The sequence below is a fragment of the Solanum verrucosum genome, unplaced genomic scaffold, assembly GCF_900185275.1.
Source record: "Solanum verrucosum unplaced genomic scaffold, falcon-dt-bn FXZP01000027.1, whole genome shotgun sequence".
NCBI classification, from domain to species: domain Eukaryota; kingdom Viridiplantae; phylum Streptophyta; class Magnoliopsida; order Solanales; family Solanaceae; genus Solanum; species Solanum verrucosum.
The window spans coordinates 639,665-658,687 of NW_026020214.1; the positions used below are offsets into that span (position 1 = coordinate 639,665).

Consider the following 19,023-nt stretch of genomic DNA (forward strand, 5'->3'; position numbering starts at 1 on the left):
AGAACTTATAAGTATCAAAAGTTCATACCAAGTTATTAAATAAAACGTAGAGAAATTAAATTGAAAGCTATACAAATTTAGATAAAAATAATAGATCCTATAATCCCAAAAAATCTATTTCGTTATTTATTTAATTAGCATAAAGATTATGCTTTAAATATTTCTATTTCGCACTTGAATCTTAATCAACTTAAAACTCGAATTTAAAAGTATATCTGCATTTGAGTTTGGGTTTATCAACAAAAAATTTATATTGAAATGATTTTAAAAAGCCAATTAAAAGATTATGGTTTAACATTTAAATTTAATACTAAATAATTTTTGAGTGGATACAACTTTCCCGCTTCGAGACTTATATGCTAAATGAATAAAAAAGAGAGTAATATGCCTTTATTTGATGTGGCTATTAAATAAAATTATCTTTAAAATTCTAATACAACTTGATGCATAGAATTTTCAAAGAAATTGGTGCTATGAATAAACTAGAGTCAAGTGTTCTTTATTTTTACTTATAGGTGGAAGGACACATGAAACAACTGAAAAAACTTCAAAAAATGATTGATATAAAACAATTGTCATTAAATTCGTAGTTTAATTTTTATTATTATAAGAATTTATAAATATTATAATTATGCGACATATTTTTTAAAACCTTTGTAACATAGAAGGATTAAAAAATATTGAATTGAAGGTGGGGAAATATTTTTTCATAATTAAAATCACAAAAGTTATATTTATCTTTAGAATTGTTTAAGTTTCACTTACAAAATCATACTATAATTTGCTACTTGAAAATCTTAGCATTAAATTAATGAGTAGTTTACAAAATCAATTCTCGAAAACATCAAACGAATTCATTAATACACTTTGAATATTATTACTTAAAGCATAAGATTTGACATAATTTTCTATCGAGAAAATATTTTTGAATATTATTAATATACCATTAAGTTAATATGATCATATAAATAGTAATAATGTATTACTATAACTATTTTTAAAAAATTAACAAGTGAATAATGAATTTTATAAATTATTTTTAAATTAAAAATTATGACATTTTAAACATGAATACTAGCTATTATTATACACAAAAATGTATACGCCATAATTAATGTATTATAAAGTTGATATGTGATTTGATGATATATAATCATTAATTTTTAATTTTTAAAAATTCATATAAAGATAATTTAGATTCAATATCATATTTACAACTTTTTCCAATATTAAATATTACATTTTGGGAGGGGCCATATATATATATATATATGGTAAGCTGTAAGTGGTAGAAGATAAGGAGAGAGAGAGGGATATGGCAAGCAGAGGTGGAGGTTGGATATCATCAAGAAGCTGCATAAACACTAGTATTCCACAAAGAGAAAGTAGTAGAAGGGGAAGCAAAGGAAATCACTTGTCATTGGTAAATCACAATTATTATTGTTGTATGTACTTATATATATATATACTCCTAGCTACCAAATAACTCTAGACTACTACTACTACTGTGTTGAAGATAACAAAAAGAAGCAAAAAGCCTTTGGTGAGGATTTCAAGCTCAGATGGAAAATGGAATGGAGAATGGAATTGTGATTACATTTTCACTCTTGGAGACCTTCAACTTGAAGATTTAGCTGAAGAAACTGAAACTCCACTTTCTATTCAACTCTCTATCCACAAGGTACATACAATATATTCCTTTGACCAACTTTTAATTCATGTACTTTTAATTCATGTTCATGTTGATGAGCAGCACGCAGGCTTTGGGCTCTCAGTCGATGGAACAATTATCACATCTTTCACCACAAAATGTAGCAACTGTTCTTCCCCATACTGCAGAGAGGTACGCACATCACATACTTACTAATTTCTCCTCAATAGATATATATAATTTCTTAATTTCTTCCTCTCAGATTCATACAAGCTTTAAAGTTTGGGTATTACCATCAACCAGAGACAAAGGATGTACAGATCAACTTCCACTGCTTGGTTGGGATGATCCATCAGTAAGTAAGATTTCTTTTTATACAAATTAAACTATTTTCTTGTTAATGAACTAACAAGAATTATCCTCAGGTTATCTATGTCAAACCAGGATTTGAAGCTGACCTTGATTCCTTGATACAAGATACCGTTAGACTTGCTACCTCTGTAAAAGTACTTGTCCACTTTCTTTTCTTTATAGGGGAGAAAAAAAGTAGATTATGAACATTGCTTTTTTTTTTTTTTTTTTTTTGCAGGAGACTTGTTCAGAATCATGTGAGAAATCTGAACCTAAATTGCAGCGTAGGAAACTCTTCCTTATATATTTATATTTATAAAAAATATAAAGTATAATAGGAAAATCAATTCATATTTACTTGTTTAATTGCAGCTTTGGGTAAACAAAATGCTGCCTCCATTGATAGGAGGTGGTCCAGATTATTGGAGCTCAAGAAGGAAACTTAACTTTCATCAAAATCTCAATAGCTATGCACCTGGACAACTGTAAAACCAAACAACATATTACTTTCTCCCTCTGATCAAACTGTTATCTTTTCATACACTATATTTATAGCTCAAATGAAAATTAGTTGCAGTAAAGGAAATTCAACTGTTTGCTCATTTTGTTGCTCAAAACACTATTATACAGGATTTGTTTTTCACAGATAAAACTCCCACAACACAAAATTACTACTGTTAAGCTTTTATATCGTTCAGACTATCCAGATATTCCCAAAAAAGACCATATATAATCTATGTATAACTTTGTGTGCGAACCAAACAACCCCTTAACTTTATACGTGAAAAGGGGTACAGACTATAGAGGGGAGAGGGATGGAAGAACGGACAGACAGACTAGACTCATCAAGATGCCATAGGTAAATGAAGTGTATGATACATAAAACAGGCCGCGCTAGGATATTTGAATGTTATTTATCCAACAAAAATGTTACACACTGCCTATTAAAAATCAAATTATAATAATGTTTCTACTCTCACTGGCTCTTGAATGAAATAAATACCAATAATAAATTCAGCAATTTAATATAACGCACAAGATCTAGGTCATCTCCAAGCCCAATCTATTTGTTCCTCATCATGATTTCTTACCATCCAAGCTCCTTCAGCAATTTCGTCAAATAGCTGGCCCCAACCCCAGCTCGATAATCCCAAAAAGAACCACAAGTCATGGATAGACTGGTTTCCTAACCTTAGCTCTTCTATGGTAACTACTGTGGCCCTTTGGTCAAGAAAAAATACATTTGGCAGCACTTCCATTGACTGGTTAAATATATACTTTCTGGAAAACGCAACAAAAGGCATTCCACGTTTCATGACAGGGCCACCAAAAGAAAGAGGAGCCTCCTTCAGAAGCTGTACTCCATCTTCAAGATCATCAAGAGAGTCCCAACTGATATGTTTGTTGACAATCAGACCTTGAAATCCAGTGCTTTGATCCACTTTCACAATAAGTACTTTGGATCCATCAAACGGGTGGACATTTAGAAGCTTCTCTGTAGCAACAAGGATGGAACCAACAACAACACGAGGGGCTGATTTTGCCGAGCTACTAAGAGGAGCTCTAATTTGGTTGAACTGATCATCTAATGTTGATCCTTCTTGAAGTATAATTTCATGTGGTGAGTTCTTAAATGGAGCCTCTGAATTCATGTTATGATTTATCCCTGGTTCACCTCCAGTCCACAGTATACCTGATGTAGGAAAAGGGAAAGACAAACTTAGAAACATGTAAAATTAAAAAAAAGTGTACTATGCAGAGTATAAAAGATAGCTGCCCCAAGAAGCAAATCATCAGAAAAAATTATTGATGATAGGTTTCAACTGGATACAATAGAAATTTTCCTTTAAACAAGTACTCACCATATACTATATGAATAGACTTATTCTTTACTCATTTTACAGGAAGAGGGGAGGAGGGGTTGTTGATACTATGGAATTGGTAATAATTCTATCCTTCTGCCTTCATTGTAAAGCATTTACGTCTCTTCAATGTTTGACATGAAATGCAAACCAGTGACATATGGAATAAGAACAATAGAGGACTGAGTTCTATACTTTTCAAGCATAAGATAAAACAATCTCAAATTTACTACAGGTGCCATTAACTTCCTTTCCAAAACATGGTTGGGAATTTTTAATAAAATTCTTGAAGCTCTGGAAAGTGGTAGTTTTAATTATTCCAAGAATCCATTCCAGTATATGCCTTGGGGCTTAATTCAAGTGGCAAAGGTTGAGGGATTTATGACTTAGATTTCAAGTTCGAGCCCTGCGCCATGGTATGTTAGCACCCCTTAGTCTACCAACGGTTTACACATGGAAGATCTAAGGAAATTAGAAAGTAGAGTACTTTAGCTTATATGTTATTTACTTTTCCTATTTCTGTGTAGTAGTTGTTTGTTTGCTGTAGATTACTACAACTTTCAAGTATTTATTTTTCATTTTCTGTGTAGCAATTGTTGCACTAAGGAGGTTATTCCTCCAATTTCTCATTTCAGTTGTAGTAGGAAGTTATTTCCTTGTTTTCAGATGGGTGGTTAATCCACCAGTGTTGTATTTAGTGTATTTGAATTCAGTGAAATGTTATGCAGAAAATTATTAAGTTTTTGAGTACTTCAAACTCAAGAGATTGCAAGTTCTCTCTTCACGAACTAGCACTATAGGTCGTAGGACGTAAACATTCGATTTCATATTGCAGCTCCCCATAACTAGATCAGGGGACCATAACAACTTGGTATCAGAGACGGGTGTTATGAGAGGTCAAATTCAACATCAACTCGCACAATTGGTGAACTTGTATCAAGAAGAACGTGCAACCAACTTAGCAAGACAGGATGCAATAAATGCTCGCTTAGATACACTTAGCAAAGGATTTAGCGAATTCAAAGGTCGATTCTGAATCAACTGAACATACCAGCCAGAATCAGGGTTGGAAGGGTAAAAGTGGAGTGGCAGGAGGGTCAGGATCAGATGCAGGAGGAAGTTCCATCATTCCTCGGTATACAAAGTTGAATTTTCCATGGTTTACTGGCCAAGGGGACTCTTTGGGATGGCTGAACAAATGTGAACACTTCATTCGACACCAACAAACTCCAGAGGAAGAAGAAGTTGGACTTGCTTCTTTTTCATTTGGAGGGGAATGCACAACTTTGGATTGTACAAGTTTCTTATCCTACAGGTTCTTCGTAGTCAAAATGAAAACAATTTACACCCTCAGATTGTATAGGTTTCTTATCTTTTTTTTGAAACTGGTAACATGTATATATATATATATATATATATATATATATATATATGAATTAGATTTGCACCATGACAATGCTATCTACAATTACAAAAACCCAACCACTCTTATCCTACCAGGCATTAGGTCCAAGCGTAATTTAAGTTTGGATTCTTTATTCTCAAGTTAGAAAACTCAGAGAAATGAGCTAAAAGTAACTTTCAAGTCTTAAATTAAAAAAAGTTGACTTTGACTTGGTCAATCGATATCAAATAAAAATGGTGGTACATATGAACCTAATGACGTAGTAAATAAGGCTTTATTTGATTTACATGAATATGATGATGTTAAAAATTCGGCAGTTGTGAATCCTATACCAAACAAGATTTATGATGCAACTATTACTTTGGTCCGAGAAGGGGTTGTTGGTTTTACAGATGCAGGTCTACAAAGGGAGAAGGAAAAAACAAGCATTGGAATGGCGGCTATAGATAGTTGTGGTCATTTGCTTCATGCCGTTGGTACCCCTATTCAATTTGTAGGGAAGGCCATAACTGCTGAAGCACTAGCAATTCGGGAAGCTGTGGAAAGAGCACTACAAAAGGGTTGGTCAAAGGTTCACATACTGATGCAAAGCATGTCATACAAATGTTGCAAAAGAATTTGATAACATCTTGGGAAATAGAGACCATTTGCGAGGATGTGTTGATGAAGTCTTTTGAAGAAATCGAGATTATATATATTCCTCGAGCATGGAATGTATTAGCTCACAATCTAGCAAAAATTTCTATTTCGTGTATAAATAGGATTGCTTGGGATTCTGCCTTCCCAAGTTGTGTTCTAACGGATGCAATGGTGTCTTATGGACATCTGAAACATATTTTAAAGTAATGCAATAAAGTGTTTTCTTGAGAAAAAAAAATGAAAATGAGTCTGATTAGGGTGATTAAAAACTTTGGGATGAAGATTAAAATTTCGAATTTTTTAAAAAGGCTTCTGATAGACTTTACTGCTGAAATAGAAAATAAGGGAACAAATACTGCTGTTTCACACTAGATTCACTGATATTACAACAAGAAGTCTGAAAACAAAACAATCACACTACTGACATAATAAATCACATCCTAAGACAATAATGAACTTTAGTTATATAATTGTAAAGATCACAACCTTTCTAGACATTCGAGAGGCTAGAAACTCTCCCAGAATTCCCTTTTCTTAATTTTCTGAATGCCTTTGTTTTAACTGCCCTGCCCCTATTTCTACAGAAAAAACCACCCAATATATGTGTAATTGTCTCATGACAGTTACTAAGTTTCTTAATTGCTTATTTTGGCCTCCTGGAATAAGTTTTTATAACTTGAGGCACATCAGCTTCCCTCTTACTTTTGAATTTCAAAAATTAAATTCCTGCCTTCTCTTTACATTTTCATCTTATTTTTCCTTCTTCTCCTTCTTTCTGCCATTCTTCTTCTTTTCTTATTTTATGGACTGTTTGCGTTGGTCACGAGTGTGGAGAAAATTTGAAAATAACATAAAATTCAAACCATTGAAAAAAAACCCTGCAAATCCAACAAATTGTAGAAGTTGTTGTTGCAACAAATTTCAGTAATTACTGCAACTTCAGAATTTAATGCTACAATTACGAAATTTGTTGCAACTCAACAAATACTGAGTTGTTGCACCAACTTTCAATGTTATTAGAACAATTGATCAAAGTTGTTTGATTTTATGCAGAAGGTGCAGGGGTGAAAAGTGAGGCGAAAGAGGTGGAGGAGGATACAGTGCAGGTGGAGAGAGCAGACAATGTGGTGGCGGAGGAGGTAGTGGTGGTGGTGGTGGTGGAGGTTGAGGTGGTGATGATGACGGAGGAGGGGGTGAGGGGAAGGGGAGGGAGAGGGGGAGATAGGAGCTTTGTGTAAATAACAAAATCTGATGGCCTTTAAATTTAGTGCATTAACACTAATCTCAAGAGAGTCACCCCCATCTAATAAAAATAATTTGTGTCAACCTCGATTCTCAACATTAAAGCTTTTAAAGATTTTTAAAATCAGCACCAGAAATCCTATTACAATGCTGTAGTGATTTGCAGACCTTTTCATTTGATAGCCAAAATTATGTGATTGTTCTATCATATTCTAATATTATTTCCTTTTTTGACACATAATTTTGTAGTGATATAGCTGACAATTAAAAAGACAAACTTACAAGGTTCAGTCTAATTTTAGATGGTAATGATGAATTTAAATTAATTATAGGATATTTTTGTGTGCTAAGAGGTAGTTCAGTAAACCAGATAGGTGACTTTTTCAACCTTTCCTTTTTCTTTTATATTATCAAATTCTGTATAATTTTTGGGACCTTCCATCAAAAAATAATCTAATCAACAAAAAAAAAATTTGATAACCAAGAAACCCCCAAACTCAATGGCACACGGTGAAAACTGAATGGATAATGGGCTCATCACTCTACCCTTCTCCACTTGAATATCAGCCTTTTGTCTGTGGGAGGGTTCGAACCCCTGACATGCGCCTAATCCATCTATCAAAATCTATGCTCTTACCCCTAGACCACAGCCCTATGGGCATCTACAATTTTTGTTTTCTGTTACCTCTGTTATAACCATAATTCACTGTGAAGATCCAGTCTTCTGCATTTCCCACAACTAAACCATCTTATCTACAAATGATTTGTCTTGAACATTACTACCATCATGTCTATCGAGACCTTTCATTTTACTTCCCATGGTAAAAATGTTTGAGCTCCTTGTGGTATAAATGATTAAGTGGAGTTTGGAGAGAGTCATATTCTTGGGTGGATTCTTTAGCTTTTAGTATACCGCTTGTATATGGACAGCTTGGTCAAGTTTACAAAAGAAAACACATTTACATGGATCCGAATGTTAAAACTGAGTGACATTCCTATGGATCAGAATGTTAAAACTTAGTGACATTCCTATGGATCCGAATGTTAAAACTCCTTCAAGGATAGGGGGAGCCACTCAGTAGTCCTGAAAGGTATAGACGGTTGGTTGGGAAGTTGAATTATCTCATGGTGACTAGACCTGACATCTTTTTTCCTGTGAGTGTTGTAAGTTTATGACTTTTCCTTGTGATAGTCATTGGGATGCAGTTGTTCGTATTCTGCGACATATAAAGACAGCTCCTGACAAAGGTTTACTCTTCGAGGATCAAGGCCATGAGCATATTAACTGGATATATCGATGTTGATTGGGCAGGATCACCGTTTGACAGACGTTCTACATCCGGATATTCCATTTTAGTAGGAGGTAATTTGGTGTCGTGGAAGAGTAAGAAACAGAGTTTGGTTGCTCGATGTAGTGCAGAAGCAGAATATCGAGCAACAGTTGTAACAACTTGTGAGCTAGTTTGGATCAAACAGTTGTTGAGAGAACTAAAGTTTGGAGAAACCAGTCATATGGAACTTGTGTGTGATAATCAAACGACCCTTCATATCACATCAAATCTAGTGTTTCATGAGAGGACTAAGCTCATTGAGATTGATTGTCACTTTGTCAGAGAAAAATTATTCTCAGGAGATATTGTTACCACATTTGTGAAGTCAAGTGAACAACTTGCAGATATCTTCACCGAGTCCCTCACCGATCCTCGTATTAATTATATTTGTAACAAGCTACGTACATATGATTTGTATGCACTAGATTAAGGGGAAATATTAGAATATGAATAGGTATACACAATCCTACATAGAATAGGAATAGGAATAGGAATAGATATAGTATATTGTATCCTATTTGGAAAAGGATTATAATGTAGTATCCGAGTAGGAAAAGCAGTCTAGTTTAGTGTCAATAAATAGGGTTTCAATGTAATAATGAAGACATACAGTCAATAATATTTCTCTCTCAGCTCTCACAACAACCAAACAAGGAATTAAAGGGTACTCAAAATTTATGTCGGGACTAACTCCTCTTATCCATCACACTGTAACACCCCGGATTCATAAGAGGTAAAATTGCAGCTTTTGGAGAACTGCAGGTGTCATCCACAACCGGCCACCCACGGCCCGTGGACTGACCCACGGACCGTAAGTAAGGTCCGTGGTTGGTCACCCAGCCAAGAGTCAGACTTTAGGTGGTCCTGACCAACGGATCGTCGTTCAGACCACGGTCCGTGGTCGAGGGTCCGTAGGTCCAAGGCCTAGAAAACCCGTCTCTGATCATCGAACCACGACTGACCAGAATAGACCGTAGGTCAGTTGACGGTCTATCGGTCGGAGTTCCGTGGATCGAGAGCTGGCATTGATTTTAGGGGCACATGGCTCTTTTTCGGTTTTAATTAAATTAATGTGGTGTCATTTTGCCTAAACCTAGACTACCTATATAAGTATTTTAGACCCCTAAATTCACTCAATTAAGTCATTCTCTCAATCCCAAAAAGAAAACCCAAAACTCTCTCTCAAATATTCTCTCTCTAGAAAGTGGAAAAAGGAAGAGATTGAAGTTAGGTCAAGTTCAACCCTCCAATCTTCAAGCTTTTTGTGGGCTTTGTGAGGGTATGATGGCTTTTCATCCATGGGATCTTTTATCCCATGGAGTCCCATTAGATTCCCCAATTGTGAAGTCTAAATCTCCAATTCTAGTTAAGGTTTCTTTCAATGTTGTGGGTTATGATGAATGTTGATCCAATTGAGTGGATTATGATTGAATTGATAGAATTACATGTTTTTAGGATGAAATTACGTGTACCCATGCCTATCCTATGATGTTAGGCTAGAATTGATATGTTGGGTTTGATACCATGAGAGGGAAACTCTATGGGTTAGATATCTCCATATAAGATTGATGAATCATGACTAGAATTGCTTGAGATTGAAGCATATATGATGAATATGATGTTAATTGCTTGAGAGTAAAGTATAAATGATGATCATGAGATGTAGTGCTTTAAGAGTAAAGCCTAGACTATGAATTGTTGATTGTAGATGTTGTAGTATGGAAGGGATACTTCCTACAATGAATTGATAAGCATGATTGAATGAATGTGAAAGGTTTACTCACATGAATGATTCTAGGTTGACAACATTGCTCACCTAAATGAATCTAGACTAAAATGCTTAATGAATGATGAGGCTAAAGGCGACTACCCTTGACCCCTATATGTTAAGGATATGGAGTGATTCCCCACGTTCTTATTATGATGAATGGACATAGAGGCGAGTACCCATGATCCTTGTGAAATGATGTGGAGGCGAGTACCCATGATCTTAAAGTAAGTAAGGCAAGAGGCGAATACCCATTAGCCTTTATAAGTTAGACAAAGAGGCGAATCCCAGTCTTTAAAAGTAAGTATGAATGATGTGGATTATGTTATGCATTTGATTAGCTTGGGGTGTTGCTAGATATGTCTTCCATGATGTATGCTTGACTAGAGGCGGATGACCTAAGTCTTGGCAAGGGATGAGCGAGGTTACTTAAGGAAGTAATCCTCTTTCATTATGATGCCTTATGTGGATTGATTATGCTTATGCCCTATGTCTTATGTCGACTAACACTTATGTTTATGTCGATTATGCAAGCTATCATATTTAGTACATGTTTGTACTAACGCATACTCTTGCCTACATTTCTTATCAAAATGTAGGGTCCGACGCTCTTGATTCAAACACTTGTGGCTAGGTTCATATTTGATCAAGCAAGTGAAGATATGGTGAGTCCTCATAACATTCGAGGATTGGATCACCCCTTTCTCTTCCATGTCTTTCTTTTCATGTTGGACTATTGTACGGGCTGCGTCCTAAGATTTTATTCTCTTATGTTAGATGGTTTGAGACAATGTTGTTAGACTTCCGCTCGTTTTATGAAAGACTCTGATTGTTTGAAATGTTTTAAATTTTTGCACTTTTTCTATTACTTTATGTTATGATATGCTAAGTGGCTTGTATGGGGCCTCTCAGGGTCTCATACGCCTTGTTACATCTAGGGGGTACCGCTGGGTCGTGACACACACCACACGACCCCTAAAAGTTTAATTGGTCCCTTTCCCATCCCCCCCTTCACACTCAACAACAAGAAGATATCTAGACCTAGTTTAGTCCCCCTCACATTATAAAGTATAACCCCTCCTCCACCTCAATAGTGCTTAAAAGATATCTCTAGGTGTTACCCCTACAGGTATTTTGAAGGAAACTCACATAAATATACTATATTAAGAAAATATTTACCATTTATAGCAATAACATTTTCTTTTCACTTGATCACTTTTAATACATTTTTAATACATATTACAGAGAACAATTTATAAAACACATATAATACACATTTTATTGATAAATAATATATTTATCACACATTCTAATATACATTTATAATACAATGTGTCAATTTCTTATCAAACAAGCATAATATATTTTAGAACAGTTATAATACATATATATTGCATACATAATTCACTTTTAAGCCTCCAAGGCCTAGCTCGAGTGGCAAAAGGTGGAAGATTTGTGGCTTAGGTCGCAGGTTCAAGCCCACACCATATGAAAAGCGAAGCCCGGTATTTAAGTGGAGAAGGGTAGAGGGGCGGGCCCATTATCCACCGAGTTTAGAAGGTTGTGATTGGTCCAAAGGGGGGGTCACAAACGGATTTCTCGGTTATCAAAAAAATAATAATTCACTTTTAAAATATATTGCAGATTTATCATAGTATTGCTATATATAGCTACAAATGGTAATAAATAAAAAGTATCGCTAAAATCAGTAATTATTTATTAAAAGGTACCTTTTTAAGTAATTTTTCCTATTTTTTGAATATACTTGAGCACGTCAGAAAAATATGAACGAATATTGTATTCTAATCATTTATTTAATTGCGAAGGTATTATACTCAGTTCATTTTCATCCCCCCTAAGCACTTCTTTATGCATCTTACCTCCTTCCTCCCCCCTCCCCCAACCTCTTTTCCTCGTTTAGTTGGGTGATCATTTATGAAGCATGCTCACTTTTTTCTGTTTTCCTAAACGGAATGATATTTTATGATTATGTACTTTGTTGAGCCAAGGGTTCCTCGGAAATAGCCTCTCTACCTCCATGAAATAGGGGTAAGGTCTATGCACACTCTACCTTCCCCAAAACATACTTTGTGGGAGGATTTCACTGCATATCTTGTTTTTGCTCCCAGAAATGCCTCCTGCCTCTAAATAATTGGCATGTATGTCTTATTACTAAATTTACTGCCATTCACTTTACATCACAGTTTCATTTTCCTCACCACTGTTTCATTAATTTAAACCAGTCTTACATTCCAATATAGAAACTAGATTCCATTATAGAAACTATCCCTCGTCATACATTCCAATATAGAAACTAGATTCCATTATAGAAACTATCCCTAGTCATACATTCCAATATAGAAACTAGATTCCATTATAGAAACTATCAAGTGAGATATTTCTAATGAGCAAGGCACATAACATCTAAAATGATATTGACCGATTGAGACAACAGCGATCTATGTAGGTTATCAAACTAGCAAATATGGAAGATAAAGAAAAGAAAATGTATATCAGTGAATCTTGACTATCAACAATTTTCTTTTTTCAAAAGAAAAAATAAAATAAAACAAGAACAACATCCTGGACATATGAAACCTCCATAAAAGATATGTTTAGTTAATCAGATTGACAGCTAAGTGTGAATATACCAATGATAGAAAACATGCACCAAATTTTTTATGAATAATATGGAAAATTAATGATATTTTCCTTCCCGCATCCTCTTTTTTTTCTGCTTCACTCAGATGGGTGGTGTGCAACCACAAATATTTTAAAATCAGGAAACTCACCTTTCTCCTGAGGAAGATCGTAAAAGTGGCTCCCGTGGTGAGCAAGAAAGTTAATGATATTAGATACTGCCATATCTCCACCATAAGGGACAGCTTTCTTCCTCCCAGCTGGAAATAAGAGTAGAGATGGATATAGTTCCCTCTGCAAAATTGCAATGGATAGGCTGGCGGTTTAACACTCACACATATGGACTGCTTAAGTTTAGTCAGGAAGCATTAGAGTTTAGAGACTATAGAAGCTTTTAATTCTCCCACCTGCATTTCACATGCCAGGAAGAAACTTGTAACAAGATTCCGGCACAGAAGTGCATGATTTTCAGCCATTAAATTTTATTTGATTAACAGGATCACCCAACAGCAATGCTCTTTTGAATTGGTCAATTAGTTAAATTTCATTCAAAACATCTGAGCATGAGAAGCACTTATCTTTTTTTTTTATGACCGTAGTGTACGGGGCCAGCTTTCGCACACCTCAACTAATTCCACAGGACACCTCCCACCAACAATAGGTACCAGGTAACTCTGTCCACCAAGGCAATGACAGTTGGGAAGAAATCACCTAGTGTTTTTTTTTTTTTTTTGTCTCTGCTGGGTTTTGAACCCAAGACCTAATGGTTCTCAACCTACTTCATTTGACCACTAGGCCACACCCTTGGACGCAACATGGGAAGCACTTATCTTGGCAGATCCCTAACTATACAAAGAGGATCTCAGCCCAAGCGTGTGAAATAGTAAAAGTAGTGGGATCTCTTTGCAAAAGGGTGAAAAGAAGGATCAGAAACGAGATTGCAGATAGTTGCTGCGTGCCTTTGAGCCCAACCATTTGGCAACCATCTAAGTATGCTAAGTTGCTAATGGAATCTAATACTTCTACAAGTAATCAGCTGAAAAGGCTGTCTTGGGAAGTCAAAGTGTATTGCATACAGGAAAAGTTCTTCGATCATGGGAATCCGTTTTTCCCCTTTTCTAGGTCCATGAATTCTAAGAGAAGTACTTATCAACTCGCATTAAAGTAACTTGTAAAAGTTGGTCGTTAATAGGACGGAAATGTTTTTTCACATGGCGACTAATTGGCTATCAACACTACAAAAGCCAAACCTTTTGTCTCATAAAAAATTTGCAGATCATTCTCCAAAAAAAAATAAAAATTGCAGATCAATGTAAGAGTTTAACCAAGTGAATGGGGCAACCAGAAACCGTAGAAATTTCAAGAAAAATCATCAGTTCCTAGATTTCCTTGTCTAATGAGGATCCCTTCAAGATTTTTTTTTAATCAAGTAAATGTATTTTCATTCATAAACATGGTATATAGCCGGAAGAAGTAAGAACCCCAACCCAAATTAAAACTTGAGCGAATAATCCAATGTCATTCATCTCCACAACAGGAAAATCTCACACTTCCTGAAATTAATTTTAAGGCCTAAAATCAAATGAGAACTTGGCCTAAATAATCCAGTTTGGTCTCAACTACATAAAAAAACAAACAAAGATATCATCCGTGAACAACACTGAAAGGCCAATGGAAGTGGAAAAGCCTAGGTTTTAACCTAAGATGGTGGAGTATGGTGCTGAGATGCCTTCCAAACACCATGAAAATCAAAGAAACTTGGATCAAAGTCGTGGGTGTTCCTATACACCTTTGGAAGCACCAAGTTTTCGAGGAAATTGGACAACTCTGTGGTGGAGAAAGAGTTGAAGAACCACATGAAGTGGGTGAGGATTTCAGTTGCAAATGATGCAGAAGCATACCACAAGAGGGTAATACAAAGTAATGCCAATCTCTGTGGCTCAGTACAAAAATCCCTATGAACATGTGGGGAAGGTACAGATGGAACCTGGAAAGGGGGATTTAAATAAGTCATGTGAAAGCCACATGGCTTCTTCAATGAAGAGCTCTGGATTGGGCTTAGAGAGGCCCTGGGGAAGGTAATTAATTGAAGTGGAAAATGGGCCTGATCAGGCTAGCGTAGTTATTTTTAACAAAATAACAAATTCATCTCGGTCCATACTCAATAGAGATATACTTCATGAAGACATGGAATCCCGCATCTCTCTTCCAGTCAAGCAAGACACATAATAACAGAACACTGTGCAGGAGATGATAGTGGTAAATCTAAGTGAGGAATTGGTGGAAGATTCTATGCAACTCGCGGAAGAGACAGTTACATAAGAAGTTTTTGAGGGGGGAGATGAGGAGGGGAGGGGGGGGGAGGGGTGGAAGAAGCCCATGCACAATTGCTGGTACAGATCATTGACCTCTAACAAAGAATGGGAGATCGAAGAGGCAGAGCCTTTGCACACACAACAACAATTAATTACGGAAAAGGAGAAGGAGGTGTCTATGTGGGTGAAGCAGAACATGCTGAAACTGGGAAAATTATTGGGGGCTGATTTTTTTTTGGGGAGGGGGGTGGAAGAAGCCCATGCACAATTGCTGGTACAGATCATTGACCTCTAACAAAGAATGGGAGATCGAAGAGGCAGAGCCTTTGCACACACAACAACAATTAATTACTGAAAAGGAGAAGGAGGTGTCTATGTGGGTGAAGCAGAACACGCTGAAACTGGGAAAATTATTGGGGGCTGACTTGGGGGGGGGGGGGGGGGGGCGGGTGTGTGCAGATAAGGGAAGGAACATCCTAACTATTACATGATGCAATTCAAACTAGTATCATGGAATGTAAGGGGTTTAAATAGCAGGGATAAAAGGAGGGTAGTCAAGAACATTATGGGGGATTGGAAAGCTGATATTATCTGTCTACAATAAACTAAATTAGAGGGGGTTATCACAGGATTGATAATGCAACTATGGGGGCGTAGATGGATTAAAATGGCATGTTTGGAGGCAAGTGGAACTAGAAGAGGGATAATGATGCTATGGGATAATAGAATCTGGAAAGGAGGAATACTAGAGATATGTACATACACACTAACTTGTAAATTTCAAGCACAACTGTAGGACTTCACCTGCCATATAAAAAGGGGTGTATGCTCCTAATTGCTATTTGGAAAGAAGATTAGTATGAGAGGAAAATGGCTCTATCAGAAGATTAATAGAAGGTCCCTAAGCAGTCTTTGGAGACTTCAACGTGGCCAGATATGTCTCAGGGAAAGGGAACTATGTCAGAAGAACAAAGGGCATGAGGAGGTTTTCTGATTTGATTGAAGATATGAATCTAATTGACCTCCATTTTGGGAAATGCTAATTTCACTTTGTTTAAAGGGGATAAGGGGGAGATAGCCTCGAGAATTGACAGGATTTTGGTGTCTCAAGAATGGGATGACTGTTTCATTAATCTGAAACAAATTGCAATCCAAAGAATAATGTCAGACCGTTCTCTATTTTTTTCATTTTTTTTAGGGAAAAAGGACAAATATACCCCCGAACTATCATAAAAGGTATGTCAATACCCTCCGTTATACTTTAAGGATGTATATGCCCTTACTGTCATTCTTTTGGGTTGTATACTTAGTTGCGCGGACTCTTCACTTTTGATGCCGCACCCGTCTCGGATTCTTCAAAAATACACTACTTTTGGCGAATCCGACACGCACCAGTTGGCATTTTTGAAGAGTCCGAGCAACATAGGTTGTATATATCCTTGAAACTAACGGACGGACACGTGGCATCATCTAAATGATTTACCCTATTTTATTTATCTTTTTACCCAAAAATTAAAAATCCACCCGACCCACAACCAAAATGGGTGGTGCCAAAATCCACTCTTCATTTTCATCAAAAACCATCCCTTTATTCTTCTCAACCCACCATAACCATGGAATCAAGAACTCATTTTTCAAGGAAGAAGATGTCTTGTTCACAAAAACTACTCTTTTCTTCACTTTCACTTCAAACATTGTACCTTCCATATTCCATTCAGCTTCAATATGAAACATCCCCTGCAAGTTATGTCAATCGTGTGTCTTTCGAATTCTTCAAATTTGTAGCTTTATGCTTGCTAGGAAAAAGAAAAATAAAAAATCTTCATCTTCATTTAGCACAGTAGGAATCTAGGTTATTGGGTGTTTTGTACATCATCTATTTCAAAATTATTTTCAACACCTTTCAATAATAACAAATCGATTTGAGCTTGAAATTTTTGATTTGATTATAGACCCACTTTAAAGCTTGAAGCTTTGTCCATCAATGGTGGTAGTTTTTCTCAAATCCTTTCAACAATAACAAATCGATGAGCTTGAAATTTTCGATTTGAATGTAGACCTACTTTAAAGCTTGAAGTCCATCAATGGTGGTAGTATTTTCTAAACCCCTTTCAACAAATAATAAATTGATTTGAAAAAAAAATGAAATTGGTTTTCTTGATTTTGATTGAAATAATATGCTTCTGGGTTTTTGTTTGTGAGATTTGGAAAATGAATTGAAGAACATTTTTCCTTTTATTTGATTTTTAATGAAGATGAAAAGCTATGTTTTTTTTTTAATTTTTAGTTTTAAATGTCATGGTATTTTAATTTGGGCCATAGGTGGGTTAATTATAGAAAATGGGTGGGTTTTCAATTTTTTTGGATAAATAAATAAATAAATAAATCAGGTTAATTATTTAGATGATGTCATGTGTCAATCTGTTAGTCTTACGGGTATATACAACCTTAAAGTATAACGGAGAGCATACCATTTATGATAGTTCGGGGGTATATTGTCCTTTTTCCCTTTTTTTTTATAACCGAGAAATCCGTCTGTGACCCGCCCTTTGGACCAATCAAAGCCTTCTAAACTCGGTGTATAATGGACCCGCCCCTCTACCCTTCTCCACTTAAATATCGAGCTTCGCTTTGCATGGCGTGGGGCTTGAACCTGTGACCTAAGCCACAAATCCTCCACCTTTTGCCACTCAAGCTAGGCCTTGGGGGGCAGACTGTTCTCTAATTGCAATTGAAGAAACCAGGGGCTTTGTTATGGATCTGCTAGAGAAGATGGGATTTGGTCACAAATGGAATGAGTGGATTAAATTTTGCATTTCAAAAGTGAACTTCTCTATACTTATTAATAGTTTAACATCAGGTTACTTTAATTCACAGAGGGGCCTAAGACAATGTGATCCGTTATCACCTTTTTTGTTCCTCTTACTCATGGAGGGACTGACTGAACAACATGACTAAGATAGCATACAGAGAAGGTTGGTTAAGAGGATTTGAGGTTGCCAAAGCTACAAGAGATACTTGATAATAACTCAACTTCAATATGCAGATGACACACTTCTATTATAAGATGCTGAAGAGGAGCATCTCAAAATACTGAGATTCATCTTGGTAATGTTTGAAGGAATGTTAGGTTTACATTGTTAATTGGAGGTAAAGCTTCCTATACCCAATTAATGAAGTGCCAAATAAGGAAATCTTAAAAGACAATCTTAGGGGGTGAAGTGGCTTGGATTGGCTTTGGGGGTAACTCTTAAGTCTATGGAAATTTAGAATGGGTGATTTAGAAATGTGAGAAAAAGTTAGAAAGGTGGAAGCCGATACTCATTGGGCAGAAGATTGACTTTGATAAACTTTGTGATTGATGCACTCCCATTCTCCCAATATATCTGACATCATTATTTCTTGTCCCAATAAGAATCATCGATAGATTGGATAGCATGAGGAGGAAAATTCTATGGCAGGGGAACAAAGATAGAAAGGGTTACCACCTAGTCAAATGGAAGACAGTGATCAATGAGAAGAGATTTAGGGAAATAGAAATGTTCAAATGAAAAATAGAATCTATGGGGCATAGTAATCAAAGCTGAATATGAGGAGATTGATAACTGGATGACAAAGGAGGTCAGTACGCACTGCTCCTTATGGTGTTAGCTAAAGGAAATCAATCAAAAAAAATTGTGGAATGAATTCAAAGATAACACCATAATCAAAGTGGCAGATGGAGTTAAAACTATATCCTGGAAAGATGATTGACATTAAGCAAGCTACAGAGAGACACTATTCCTAAATATTTGCAGAGTACAATATCAAAACTGTGGA

At 35.9% G+C, this 19,023-nt stretch overlaps 2 protein-coding genes across 3 annotated transcripts in view; one reads left to right on the plus strand and one right to left on the minus strand.

The window, feature by feature from the left end:
• Window positions 1–1,288: 1,288 nt before the first annotated feature.
• Window positions 1,289–2,604, plus strand: LOC125830618 (large ribosomal RNA subunit accumulation protein YCED homolog 2, chloroplastic). The gene is made up of 7 exons (XM_049509797.1): window positions 1,289–1,423; window positions 1,517–1,681; window positions 1,754–1,843; window positions 1,914–2,006; window positions 2,077–2,157; window positions 2,241–2,286; window positions 2,375–2,604. Exons 1-7 carry the CDS (start codon window positions 1,316–1,318, stop codon window positions 2,446–2,448), a joined length of 657 nt encoding a protein of 218 aa, XP_049365754.1. The 5' UTR covers window positions 1,289–1,315; the 3' UTR covers window positions 2,449–2,604.
• Window positions 2,605–2,835: 231 nt separating this feature from the next.
• The window catches only part of LOC125830616 (uncharacterized), a 49,696-nt gene continuing 33,508 nt past the window's right edge, over window positions 2,836–19,023 (minus strand). For both annotated transcript variants that reach the window (XM_049509793.1, XM_049509794.1), the window contains 2 exons: window positions 13,042–13,183; window positions 2,836–3,695 (listed from right to left, as the gene is read on the minus strand). In XM_049509793.1, the coding sequence (XP_049365750.1) occupies window positions 3,049–3,695; window positions 13,042–13,183 (789 nt within the window). In that variant the 3' untranslated portion in view covers window positions 2,836–3,048. The remainder of the gene's footprint in view (window positions 3,696–13,041; window positions 13,184–19,023) is intronic.

Excerpts from the sequence above, each read along its gene's own strand:
- LOC125830618 (XM_049509797.1), top strand. The coding sequence starts at position 1,316 with ATGGCAAGCAGAGGTGGAGGTTGGATATCATCAAGAAGCTGCATAAAC. Across the intron at positions 1,682-1,753 it reads TTCAACTCTCTATCCACAAG|CACGCAGGCTTTGGGCTCTC; the intron begins GTACATACAATA and ends GTTGATGAGCAG. Across the intron at positions 2,287-2,374 it reads ATCTGAACCTAAATTGCAGC|CTTTGGGTAAACAAAATGCT; the intron begins GTAGGAAACTCT and ends GTTTAATTGCAG.